A 14,076-nucleotide genomic window follows, 5' to 3' on the forward strand; every position below is an offset into this window, starting at 1 on the left:
TGAGACTGCCTTTCCTGAGTCTAGTTCAGTTGGTTGGAACATTGTCTGATATGCCAAGGTTGCATGCAGGTTTGATCCCTGGTCAGGGCACATACAAGAATAGGCCAATGAATGCATAAATAAGTGGAACAACAGATCGATGCTATCTCTCTCTCTCTCTCTCTCTCTCTCTCTCTCTCTCTCTCTCAAAACTCAATAAAAAATAAAAAAAGAATGAGACCAAGAGATGAAAGAGCTCTGATATAAAAACATTAGGTGGATGGGTATTGGTGGGATGGTTGACTTAGGAATGGGGCTAACATACAACTGAGGCCTCTGCCCTTGGTGTGGTCTAACCCTTAGGTTCCATTAAAATGGTATTTTGTGGGGAGGGAAAAAGCAGAGTTCCCAAATTCCATGCCTTTCCTGTCCCATTCATCACCTCTACTTCCCAAGAAGAGGTTATAACAATCTCAACTTGGCTTTGGCAAGTCACCTTTAAGAGACCTCACGAATATAGCAGTTAGCAGCCCTTAAGACCAGACAGTGGATCTCATTTGTTTTCAAGCCTGATGCAGAAAAGAGAAAGGACTCAGTAAGATGCTTAAAAGAATGCATTGTTCTAAGAGGAGCTTGGAGCGAGAGGGTTGGGAGGCTGTGGCTTCTGGCTTCTGGTCCCAAACCTGGCCCTGTTTTGCCCTGGAAAACTTGCTTGGCTTCAGGGTCCCTAGTTCTTCCTGATTTCCTTGTTGTTGTTGTTTCTCCCAACAAACAAATGGGTATGTAAGATACTTGTTAACAAATTTTTTAAAAAATGAGTCAAGTAAACTGGGTTTGAAAAAATTCAGCTCTGCTATCTAGAGGTAGTGAGGTCTTGGGCAGATACATACCCTCCTAACTGCCTGACCTCAGTTTTCTGATCTGTGAAATGAGAGTAATATAATACCTACCTAAGGATTGTTAATGAAGATTAAATGTGCTAATGCATGTGAGGTGCTTAGCATACTGCTGGCCTGGGCTAATGCACATGGTACTAGCCTGTGAGTGGGTTAAGTAGTTAATGTAGGAGGAGGGCTTTGTAAAGCGGTGTTCTCTGTCCAAGACCCTTTTGGCATTTTACTGTAGTCACCCACAACTTTCATAATTAACGTAATTATTATCAAATATTTTCCACTTCTCTCCTCCTGTCTCAGTAGCTGGCTAGGTGCTGCTCTCTTTTCTCTTTTTCAAAGCCACATTCCCCAAACTTTGTCCTTTTCCCTTTTTGGTCTTTTTTCAGTCTTCGCCCCCCCCCCCCCCCCCGCCCTCCTCTAGTTCCTATTCTTTCTATAATGCCTTTGTCCCTGAATGTCCTCCAAGAAATATAATTATGGAAACCACACCTTTCCCTCAAGTTGGGATGGAACCACCTCCACTAGTTGGGAAGGAGAGTTCCTGGGATCTTGGGCCTCCATTGCTCCTTCCTTCCACTTGGAAGGCAGCAGGAGAAAGAGTATTGGCTTTTGACTAGCTGCTAGGCTATTGTCCCACTACGGCTCCAACCCCTTAGAGCTTCCGTGGCAATGTCAATCTTCAGGTGAGTCCTGGTGACATTTCTGCTGAAATACTCCATTGCCATCTTAAAGAGTTAGGGTTTTGCTATATCTATGTGGTGTCTCCTGAACTCTTTGGGACCCTGAAGACCAGCTCCCTTATCCCAGAAAATGTTTGCCGAGCATTTTGCCTGAGGTCCCTGTAAGTCTGAAAAATCATCGAGCAATATCACATCATTAGCATCCAGTTAGCCTGCTGTCTAATGTGCAGCTGCCTGTTACATAAAGCAGAACTGGCTTCTGTACGCCTTGCATGTGGGCATGGGTGTGAGTGCCACAGCACACACAGGAGTCCACAGACACATTGGTCCTTTCATTTAACATGATGTCTGCCCTAACTGCACCTAGGGATGGATGGAGCTGAACTTCTCTGTTGGTACCTCTCTATCACAGCAGCTGGCAGAGTACTGAGTATACAATGGTGGTAAATAAATGCCTGGTGGTTGATTCATTTATTTAATCTTCCCCAAACTGTTGATTGCTTACTTTTGATTCCAGGAAGGGAAAAGATCGGCCCACATCTTTTCCATGTTCTGAAGCTTGTCTGTGTCCCAGTCTGGAAAGAATGGAAATGACAAGCCTACTGGTTCCGAAAGATCCTAAAAACACCAGAGTGGTCCTTGCCTAGGTCAACCGGAGATTAAAGCACCTTTTTAGTGGGCTTGGCCCTGTTTTAGAAATCCTGGACCCTGTTACCTCTAGGTTTTTATGAAACCATCGCATTTCTTTAAGGGTCTTCAGTCAAAATTGCCCTTGGAAAGAACGTGTTTGTGGCTGTACTTGTTCTGTCACTTACTAGTAAATGGGGCCTTAGATGTTGTGGGATTTTATTTGTTTGCTTTTTTGTAACAGATGGTGGTGATGATGACATATCCTGGAGGTGCCTCAGAGCCTGGCCAAGCCTTCTGGGGTCTCTACTGATCATATCTATGACTTAGGGCAGTGATGGCGAACCTATGACACGCGTGTCAGAGGTGACACGCGAACTCATTTTTTTGTTTGATTTTTCTTTGTTAAATGGCATTTAAATATATAAAATAAATATCAAAAATGTAAATCTTTGTTTTACTATGGTTGCAAATATCGAAAAATTTCTATATGTGACACGGCACCAGAGTTAAGTTAGGGTTTTTCTTTCTTTTTTTCTTTTTTTTAGGAATTTTAGTGGTTAACAGTTGTTTTTTTAAATATATATATATATATATATATATATATATATATATATTTTTTTTTTTATTAGTTAAGGTATTACAAATGTGTCCTCATCCCCCCCATTACCCCCAACCTCCCCCCCACACACAAACTCATGCTCCCATCCCCCTGTTGTCCACGTCCATTGGTTTGGCTTATATACATGTATACAAGTCCTTCGGTTGATCTCTTCCCCTTACCCCCGCCCTCCCCTACTTTCCTTCTGGGGATTGATGGCCTGATCGCTGTTTCTCAGTCTTTGGGTCTGTCCCTTTTCATCAGTCTATGTTGTTCTCTATAATCCACAAATGAGTGAGATCATGTGGTATTTATCTTTCTCTGACTGGCTTATTTCACTTAGTATAATGCTCTCCAGTTCCATCCATGCTGTTGCAAAAGGCATGAGTTCCTTTTTTTTTTTTTCTACCGCAGCATAGTATTCCATTGTGTATATGTACCACAGTTTTCTAATCCACTCATCTGCTGATGGGCACTTAGGCTGTTTCCAAATCTTAGCTATGGTGAATTGTGCTGCTATGAACATAGGGGTGCATATATCCTTTCTGATTGGCGTTTCTGGTTTCTTGGGATATAGTCCTAGTAGTGGGATCACTGGGTCAAATGGGAGTTCCATTTTTAGTCTTCTGAGGTAGCTCCATACTGTTCTCCACAGTGGCTGCACCAGTCTGCATTCCCACCAGCAGTGCAGAAGGGTTCCTTTTTCTCCACATCCTCTCCAACACTTGTTGTTTGTTGATTTGTTGATGATAGCCATTCTTTTAATGATTTCAGAGAGGAAAGGAGAGGGAAAGAGAGAGAGAAACATCAATGATGAGAGAGAACCACCGATCAGCCGCCTCCTGCACGCCCCCCACCGGGGACTGAGCCCGCAATCCAGGCACGTGCCCCTGACCGGAATCGAACCCAGGACCCCTCAGTCCGCAGGCCGACGCTCTATCCACTGAGCCAAACTGGCCAGGCAAGTCAGGGTTTTTCAAAATGCTGACACGCCAAGCTCAAAAGGTTCACCATCACTTACTTAGGGAATGGAAAGTTCCTAGCTGGGTTGTGTACAGACCCTATTTCCCAGAGCAGCTGCAGCAGACTTAAAGGGCATTTGCCTTCTATTTCCTCTCCTTATCTATCCCCTTGAAGATTTATACATGAATCTGGAAGTTTGGGTGAGCAGGAAACACTGCCAGTAGCGCCAAAACATGAGCATATACCTGGCATAGCTCTGATGCCCCTCTTGGGCCCCCTTTAGGCAGCATCCATCAGGGCAACAGGTATAGTCCCTGGCGTCTTGCTGACAAGCCTCGACTGGCCGACTGGCCGGCAGCCACAACCATTACAGCAGCTCAGGTGCTGGCTTGACAGGGAGATGGGGAGCAGCAGCAGCTTGAGGGAGGGAGAGGCTGTGGGGAAGAGGTTCATCAGGGGCCTACTCATCTCTCTCTACTCATACAAAGAGGAGTTAGGGAGACTCTGAATTCCATCTCTCTCCTGCTCCTCACTCCTCCTCCCCTCAACACCTGTGCTTTGAGGGAGAGTGAGATGGAGCTGACCAAACCATTCAGAATCCTCTGAGCCAACCCCTGCCCACAGACACACACCTGGATTGTTTACCTCAGGTTGACAAGGAAGAGGCGCAGAAACTAGGAAGAGGGGAGCAGGCTTATGCTCAGATGTTTCATGTCCAGTTTTCTAGCTGTTTTGGCATAATTAGGTCTCCATACTCCCTTTAGTTTTTCTTTGGCTTTTCAGAGAGTGTTTGTTAAAGGCCAAATTGGAGTGTGTATGTGGCAGATATGGGTGGATGAGTGGGAGGTAATTGCAAAGGGTTGAGAAGGGGCTAAACTGGTGACTAAATGAGTACCTGACACAGATAGTAATGGCAATGATGGTAGAGGTGGACAAAAATCCTCAAGTATATTCAATAGAAGGTAAAGGAATTAAGGTCACAGCCTTTTGTCCTGACTTCACATGTACTGGCCTCTCTCACTTAGTACCTTAGTGACTTTCAGCAAGATTTTAACCTCTAAGCCTTGTTTTCATGAAGGGTTGTTGTATTACTTAAAATAATCTATCTTTCATTTAATATGAATATAAGTGTACATATGCCTGACACATAAATGTTAACTGTTAAGAGTACCTCAGTAATAATTTCTCTTGCATCAAGTTCCCTGGGGTGTTAGGGGCTGGAAAGGAAAGGTGAAGCCAACAGACATTGGAGCTTTGGTTTTGCCTTAGAGACTCCCTCGTAGTCCCTGGCTTCCTCCCTGGCTGTCTGTGCCACCTCAGGTTTCTGGTGGGGTCCAGGCCCTGGTGTTTTCTTGCCATAGCATCTTTGTTCTGCTGAGGATGTGTGACTAGCCCTCGCAGTCCCTCCTTTGTTGTCCTAGGTCTCAGTGTTTATTCCTGGTACTTGTGGAACTGTGGTCTGGGTGTCACAACCTCCTGTTTCCTGGACAACCTCCTGTTCTCTCGAGGGACAAGGGCTCCAACTCTGCTCAGCTTCTCCGGATTTCATCACCTTTTCTCTGTACAGATGCTGGGCTTCTTAGCACATTGTCTACATTCACCTGGATCTTTGTGTCCTTTACACCTGTGGGGCCAGCTCTATGAGGCTCCTCCTTCAACCCCATGTTCCCATGTTCCCATGGCCTCTTTGAAAGAGGGGAAGGAGCCCTGCCCCACAGCTGGAGATAGAGCTCCAGAAATACAATTTCCATGGCCTCTGCTCCTGGGTGTGACCCCCTTTACCCCCCCACCCCCGCCCACACACACACCCCTTCTGGATGTGACCACCACCGCCTCTAATGCTTCCCCACTTCTCTTTCAGGCGTTACTCTTTACACCCCATCCTAGGTTCCTGTGTTAGTAAATGGCAACTCCAGCCTTTCAACTGCCAAGGACAGAAATCTTTGAATCATTCTCAGTTCCTTTCCCCATATCCAGTGCATCAGCAGGCCCGTCAGCTATACTTTGAAAATCCAAAATCTGCCTGAGCAGCAAGAGGCTTCCTTTCTTCCTGGTACGAATGTCCCGCTTGACCACATGACATATCAACCAGAGAATCAAACCAGAAGTCAAGAGAAATGAATGCAAGTTTCAGATCTGCAACACTGGGACTAAGAATAAAATGATAACTTGCAGTGTGTTAGGTGTTTTTTATGTTCCAGGCACTAAGTCCTTTACATGGGTTATCTTACTCAGTGACCTTGGACTGATGACTTCGCCTCTCTGTTTCTTTATCTCTAACATGGAGATGACAGTGTGAAGCTGTAGTGAAATAATGTATGTGAGAGTGTTTGAAAAAAAGTACCAAGAGATATACGTAGACCCAAAGCGATCATCTTCAGGCCTTTGAAGAGTCCGTATTACACAGAGGAGGAATGATGGCAGAGTTCCGGCTGATGGTGAACTTGATAGCCCAGTTTTGTGAAGGCAGCATGTGAGGCCCATGGTGCTGCTTTGTCTGTCACCTGAGCTCGGGGTGTCTGTCTTCTGGCACAAATGTGACACCTGTTGTAGGAGAAACAGGCCTTGGCAGCTGGCACTCTGGGAGGAGAGGTCTGGCCAGGAGCGGGAGGAGTTCACTTACTAGAAGGCAAGTGACAAGCGTCAATAGTTAAATCAGCACATTCTTTAGCTCCATGTTCCCCAAGGGGACTAAGCAATGCCTGGGTATCCACTAGCTGGGTTAATACAGAGGAAAAGGCAGGGGAAAAGGACCTACCAAATGCCTAGCCCAGTGCCTCACACTTAATAGGCACTTGGTGAATATTAAGTGTGTGGGGGGGGCGGGCATGGCTAGGGGGACAGAGGGATGGGGGATGGGAGAACAGAAAGCAGTACCCATGAAACACAGGAAGTGTTATCTTGCTCTACCACTGAGTCACTGCTGGCCCACAGTTCACTTACTTCTCTGGTCAATAAGCACAGAGAGAAGAGAGCTACTGGCCATTTGCAGTTTATAGAATTTTTTTTTTTAGATCTTTTTACTGATTTTTAGAGAGAATAAGGGAGAGGGAGAGAAAAATTGATGTGAGGGTGAAACATCAATCAGCTGCCTCCTGTACACAATCCAACCAGGGATCAAGCCCACAACCCGGGTATCTGCCTTAACCAGAATCAAACCAGCAACCTTTTGGTGTACAGGACGATGCCCAAACAACTGAGCCACACTGGCCAGAACTGAAGTTTATAGAATTTCAAACAGGCTAGAACTCACATCTCCTGACTCCCAAGTCCAAAACCCAAAACTCAGAAATTGTCAGGGGAAAGGAATGCTTACTGAGTACTTACTGAGTACACACTAGGTCTGACATGCATAATTTAGTCCTCACTGGTGCTATGAGGCAGGTGTTTTTATCCCACCATCCAGATGAAGAAACTAAGGTCAAAGTGGTTAAATTACTTGTTCAAGTAGTCACTGTTTCTAAGTGGTGGGTGTACAATTTGACCTTTCTGACTCCAAAGCCTTGCTTGTCTTTCTCCTATATTGTGGCGTTTGCAAAGGGAATTTCCTACTCCTTCAGTTACTGAAGGCTGGCCTGTGGACTTAGCATGTATTTCAAAGCCATTCAGACTCACTCAGGACTCAGGGGCAGGGCATGGTTAGGATCACTTCCACTCCCCACAGTGGGTTTTCCTTGTTCACTGAGAGAGCCACTGCTTACCTTCTTTTAAAGCAGCGGTTCTCAACCTGTGGGTCGCGACCCCTTTGGGGTCGAACGACCCTTTCACAGGGGTCGCCTAAGACCATCGGAAAACACATATATAATTATATATTGTTTTGTGATTAATCACTATGCTTTAATTATGTTCAATTTGTAACAATGAAAATACATCCTGCATATCAGATATGTGCATTACGATTCATAACAGTAGCAAAATTACAGTTATGAAGTAGCAATGAAAATAATGTTATGGTTGGGGGTCACCACAACATGAGGAACTGTATTAAAGGGTCGCGGCATTAGGAAGGTTGAGAACCACTATTTTAAAGAGAAATAGAGTTGGACAGTAGTTAAAGGTGATAAAGAGAGATTTTTGTTTAGTACTATCACAGTATGGGAGAGAGACTTCAGTGTAGAACTGAGCTCAATTCTGAATATGGCGAAGACAACTGGGGATTAATAGTCAAGAAACAGAGTGAGTGTGTCAGTGCATGAAAAATTACTAAAAAGAGACATTAAGGGTATAGGGATTCTTGCTAAAAAGATTTAACAGGATTCTTCCTAAAAATGGCTAGGCAGGCCAATACAGGGCCCAAAGATGAGGCCTAGTCTACAGGAGGGCTCAGAAGAGCCTGTCTAAGACATGGTCAAGGAGAGAGTCTTTGTCAACGCCCAGTGAATGCCAGGAGAAGACATGCTGAAGACCAAGTGGTAGTTCATTGACCTTAGGATAAGTTGTCGCACTTTTGGTGTGACTTTTAAGAGTCAAAAGAATTTGATTGGAATTTAAAACTAATTATGAGAAAGAATGCATCTGAGACCTATAACACCCACTGATAGGACAAAAAGCATTTTTATTTTTATTTCCTCACAACTTTATCTGAAGTAGATGGTTTTTAGTCATAAGTGCAAAGTCAAGGAAGAGATGACCCAGTCATTCAGAGACAGAAGCAAGCAGGGCCTGCCCTCTCCCTCCCACAGGGTGACTTATTTTTCACCGAGTCACCTGAGCCTCCAGCCACTAGCCAGCAGCTCCCTGGGCTTGCAAAAGGATGGGCTTTTACATGAGATGTGGCTGAGTTGGGATGAGCAGATGGACAAACAGCTTTCCCCTGAGCTCATCCAGAAATGCAGGGTGTAAATCTAGGCGCATTTGTTATCTTTCTGCCTCACTCCCATATCCTCACCTCACTTCAGTGGCCCCAGAATCCTGCTTCCCCAGAACATCCCCTACATGAACTAATCTGACCTGCTGTTTCTGACTGCCAGCTGGCCAGCCATGGAAACAGGAGAGACCTTGATAACAGGCAGAGGGATAAATCTGCACAAGTTCCTATAAACATAACATGCACAGAGGTTTGATGTCTGTGTAGAAACCCAAAGGCGCAGATCCTCAGCTGAGGCCTCTGTCCCCAGAACTCCTTAAAGTCTGTGCCAAAAAGTCCCACAGAAGCAAATGTAGGCAGAATGAGAAAACTCTGGCTTATGAGACAGAGGCTCTCTGTTCTGATTCTGGCTTTGAAACAACTAACTCTGTGACTTTAAACTCTGAGCTTCTCTTTCCCCATCTGTAAAATGGGAATAATCAGACCTGGTCTATTTCATAGATTCTCATAAGGCTCGAGTGCCTATGAGGTGCTTAGTAAACACTAAACAGGCATACAAAACTGTAAGAAAAGCACCCACACACCCTCATAATCTATCTCCTCCTAGAGTCAGCTACATAAACACTCATGCAGAACACTGATGTCCACCTTCTGTGGGCCCGTATTTCTGGGTTGTGCTCTTTCCTCTGTCTGGTTGACTCTCTCTCTCCTGGTGCCGCAAAGGGGCTCCTGGGACGCTTCTGCTTTCAGCCTGCTATTGGCTCCCAGGGATCAGAGATGTCGGTCTAACTCCTGTGTGCTGTATCCACTGTAGTATCATGGTAGTGTCTTGATGGAGCTGTTGGAAGGAAAGCAGAAGCTCATTGAAAATCCATCTGAACACTTGGGTTCTAGTCTTAGCCTTGTCACTGTATATTAAGTGAGCCCAGATAAGCCATTTGATCAGCCAGGGTCCCATTTTCCTCACCTGGAGATGACTGCATGATCCTGAAAGCCCCTCCAGCCCTTGATAGTCTATGATTCTGATTATGGCTAACAGTGACTTGGTTCCAAATATTCAGAGTCTAACATCCACGCCCAAGCTGTCTCCTTGACACGCAGTTAGCTCTGACCCCCCGTGAATAGCAGTGTGACCACTGAATTCTGATTTCTCCCCACCCTCACCCTCAGTGCAGCTCCTTGCCTCTTTGCTTGGTTGTGAATGCAAGCGGTTTCCTGTACCCTCTCACTTTCATCATAGTTTGGCTTTTAGCCTTCCCAGATTTGTGTAAGCCAGATTTATGAGGTCTTCAAGTGATGTTGAAGACCTAGAGCTGTCAGGGTGCAGGCATCAGTAGTCACACAGCCCCCATATCAATCCAGGAATATCTAGGCCTCGAATCTTATAAATGTGTTTGACACACACCAAGTCTCAGGCCCACCCTTTCCTGCCTCCCCCAGATCTGGATGGAATGCTGTGCAGTTGTGGGGTGGGGTTCCCCAACTAGATACCATGCTGTTTCATTGGGCTTGAAGGAAAAAGACTAAGCTGGAAAGGGAACTCATGCAGGGAAAAGCTTAGTTCTACTGCCTTTCACACCATTTCTCTACAGCAGCCTTGGGAGAAATCTGCCTCCAGTGGAAACTGGGGAAGAATCAGCCTGTACTGGGTTACCAGTGGGAGGATAATGCTCCATTTCCACTTGATTTGTAGAAGATAGCAAATCCTAATGGGCTACCAGCTCATTTCCTCTCTCTCTGCCCAGCTGACCTTGGCCAACGTTGTAATTTTCTCCCAACACCACCATTCTCACTCCATACCCACCATATGAAGAGGGGTGAGGAGCAGCAGATGGAAAGATGATTATCTGTAGTGTTCCCCCAAATCTTACAGATTTATGAGGTCTTCAAGTGATGTTGACCTGTTCCTCTCTTCTTCTCTCCCTTCCACAGGGTATGGCAGCTGGAGAGAACTGGCCAAGGCTCTAGCCAGCAGAAACATTCCAGCTGTGGATCCAAATCTTCAGTTCTACCATCCCCAGAGGCGAGGCCTCCAGGTATGTGGCAGGGCCAGCCCATTTTCCCTGCCAGTGGATTAACATGGGACCTCGGCTGCCCCTGCCCTTGTAGCCTTCAGGGAAACCTGCTTTTCTGTGGTAAGAGAGGCAGAGGAGAAAGAGTGCCTGGGATGGCAGCCTGACCTCAGAGGATTTCCTAGCTGGGTGGGTAGAGATGTGCATCCTGTCCTCCTCAAAGCCTTCATCACATAGTTCCAGGTTCCTAGGTCTGACCCTCCAGGTATGTGACCGCCATCTCCAGCAGCAACGAGGGCTTGAGGTGGGACCCACATGTCCTGCCCTCTGCCAGCCTGAAGACTGGGCTCGTCCTTTAGTTACAATTCCAGATCCTTACTTCTAAGAGTCAGAGGTGATGCGATAGACAGACACCCCCTCCTCTGCAAATAGCTGGGGGACAGATTTGTAATGGCGCATTTTTCCTGTAGTGTTTCTTGGACCAACAGTTCCTAGTGAGGAAAGAGCATCATTGAGTTTGGGAGTGAAGGGATGGGAGATTAGGGAAATTGTGATTCAATTTAGCCTAGAGCCCAGCTGTTGAGTCTAGAACAGTATGGATCCTGAAGACTGGACCAGAACCAAACTGAACCTGTGGACTTGCACAGTAGGGAACAGTTGGGATGTCCCCAAGGGGCTCCCACTTGTTAGGACAAATGAGTGAGAAATCTGGACAGAGTCCTGGGGGATACAGAGGAAGGGAGGCAAGGTCTTGCCCTCTGGAGAGCCTGATCTAATTAGAGAAAGTTTCTTTCCATATGGGAAGACTGAAAAAAATGCAGGAAAGTAAAAGAACCTCAGGAGATACATTGATGAAACTGTAAGGAGGTATATTCCTGAGGGATACAGTGTGAATGATAAATGGAGTGTCCCTTAAGTGGATAAGCTTCCTGGGGCCAGGGCTGTGTCTCCTGACGTCTACTTCCCCAGGGTCACTTTCAAGGGGCCCCAAATCCTGTTCTCACCCTAATATTCCCACCAAGTTCATTCTTCACTCTTCTGCCAGGACCAAGACTTTGAGCGAGGTGGGAGCAGTAACAGCAGCTACCTGCAGTGGAATAAAGCTGTTCCCTGGCTCTCAGAGGTAAGGACTGTCCCTGCTCTTTGAGAGGGTTATAGCTTTTACAGATAATTCCGGAGACCACAGAAAAAATTTTTTCCAGTGGTTATTGTTAAAAATTTTTACCTAGACACCCACACCCACACCCACACGCACACGTACACCCACACCCACACCCACACGCACACCCACACCCACACCTGAGGGGAAAAAAAATTTTTTTTTACCTAATTTTGGGGAAAAAAAGATTCCAGGCTTACTCGATTTTCTTGCTTTAGAGAAGAACTAACATTTGCTATGAGCCTACTATGTGCCAGGCTTTGTGTATCATTTCATTTCAGCTTTAATACCCTGTAAAATAGTTTCACTATCCTCATTTTATAGGCAAGAAAAACAAGGCTCAGGGAAGCCACGATTTCCATGTCGCCGCCAATTCCCCATATTAAAGATAGGCTTTCCAAACTGTCTTTCTTGAACCATTAAGCCCCATAAGATATTCCAGGAAGAAAGGAGTTCATTGTTAAATAAGGTTTAAAAGCTATATATTGCATCCACTTCTTGGAAATACACATTAGCACATGAAAGTTTCTGAGAAGTTCTGTAATAATCTGTTTAACTTGGTTTAGCTCAGCATGTACCAAACTCATTTGCCTCCTGAATTGCTTTTTCCCACGGAACAGCTATTAATAATCTATGAAACCAGTTTTTTAAGGAACATACACTATGAAAACAATGTTTTAAGGAATATATGTTGTTTCAGAAAATTTTTACAGGAAGCAGTTAAACATGTGAATAAAAAAAGTTGTCATAACCATCATGATACCTTTTATTTATATAGGATTTGAGATTTTTTCCTTTGGTCAAGAAACTGGAGCTCAGAGAGGTTAAATTAACATGCTTAAGATTACCTTGAGTAAATATATATGCCAAGACTCCATAGTACCATGGTGCTTTGGGGTGAATATTGTAAATTGGGGTTTCATATTTTACAACTTGTCCACATAGATTACTTTTCTGGGCTGGGTGGTACTGGCTAGCCCATTGTTTTTATCTATACTCATCACAAATTGATCTCTTCAGCCTGGGTGATCTTATTTCCAATCTACCCATTTGCTGTGGGGCGGGAGTGAAGGAGGCAGTATCATGCTAAATGTGACATTAGGAGTAGGTTATTCATCCTGAGAAACTGCCTGTTTAAAGCCCCAAGAGAGGATGGATTACAACACTGGTACACTGACATCATCAGGTAATTATGCCCCACCCCAACTAGAGATAGTATTTTGAAAAGAAGGTGTCTTAGAGACTATTGGTCCAGTGATCCAGCCTTGTCTCCTTTGAACACAGTTTGGATCTTTTTTTTTTTTTTTAAATATATATATATATATATATATATATATATATATATATATATATATATATATATATATTATTTCAGAGAGGCAGGAAGAGGGAGAGAGAGATAGAAACATAAATGATGAGAGAGAATCATTGAGCCCGAAATCCGGGCATGTGCCCTGACTGGGAATCAAACCATGACCTCCTGGTTCATAGGTCAATGCTCAACCACTGAGCCACTGTGGCCAGGCTGGATTTTTAAAAATATTTTATTCTTTTTTCAGATGTTTATTGACTACTGTATTTCTTCTCTTTGGATTGCATATTTGTATCTCTTGCCCATTTTTCTTTTCTTTTCTTTTTTTTTTATAAGACAGAGAAAGTTTTTATTGTACACTATACACTACCTTCTCCATAAAGGAACATTATGGAGGCATTTCTTTCTTTCTTTTTTTTTTTATTGCTTAAAGTATTACAAAGGGTATTACATATGTGTCCATTTTTTTTCCCCCCGCCCTTGACAGTCCCCTAGACTCCCCTATCCCCCAGTGTCTTATGTCCATTGGTTATGCTTATATGCATGCATACAAGTCCTTTGGTTGATCTCTTACCCCCCTCCCTCCTGCCCCCCAACCCTCCCCGGCCTTCCCGCTGCAGTTTGACAATCTGTTTGAGGCAGTTCTGCCTCTGTATCTATATTGTTCAAAAGTATATAATGGTCTCTATTATCCATGAATGAGTGAGATCATGTGGTATTTTTCCTTCATTGACTGGCTTATTTCACTTAGCATAATGCTTTCCAGTTCCATCCATGTCATTGCAAATGGTAAGAGTTCCTTCCTTTTTACAGCAGCATAGTATTCCATCGTGTAGATGTACCACAGTTTTTTAATTCACTCATGTGCTGATGGGCACTTAGGCTGTTTCCAGATCTTAGCTATGGTGAATTGTGCTGCTATGAACATAGGGGTGCATATATCCTTTCTGATTGGTGTTTCTGGTTTCTTGGGATATATTCCTAGAAGTGGGATCACAGGATCAAATGGGAGTTCCATTTTCAGTTTTTTGAGGAAACTCCAT

At 44.6% G+C, this 14,076-nt stretch overlaps 1 protein-coding gene across 2 annotated transcripts in view; it reads left to right on the top strand.

The window, feature by feature from the left end:
- B4GALNT3 (beta-1,4-N-acetyl-galactosaminyltransferase 3) overlaps window positions 1–14,076 on the top strand; it is a 99,431-nt gene that overhangs the window by 60,485 nt on the left and 24,870 nt on the right. For both annotated transcript variants that reach the window (XM_059683913.1, XM_059683914.1), the window contains 2 exons: window positions 10,483–10,586; window positions 11,608–11,685. In XM_059683913.1, coding sequence (XP_059539896.1) covers window positions 10,483–10,586; window positions 11,608–11,685 — 182 coding nt within the window. The remainder of the gene's footprint in view (window positions 1–10,482; window positions 10,587–11,607; window positions 11,686–14,076) is intronic.

The sequence above is a fragment of the Myotis daubentonii genome, chromosome 2 (assembly GCF_963259705.1).
Source record: "Myotis daubentonii chromosome 2, mMyoDau2.1, whole genome shotgun sequence".
NCBI classification, from domain to species: domain Eukaryota; kingdom Metazoa; phylum Chordata; class Mammalia; order Chiroptera; family Vespertilionidae; genus Myotis; species Myotis daubentonii.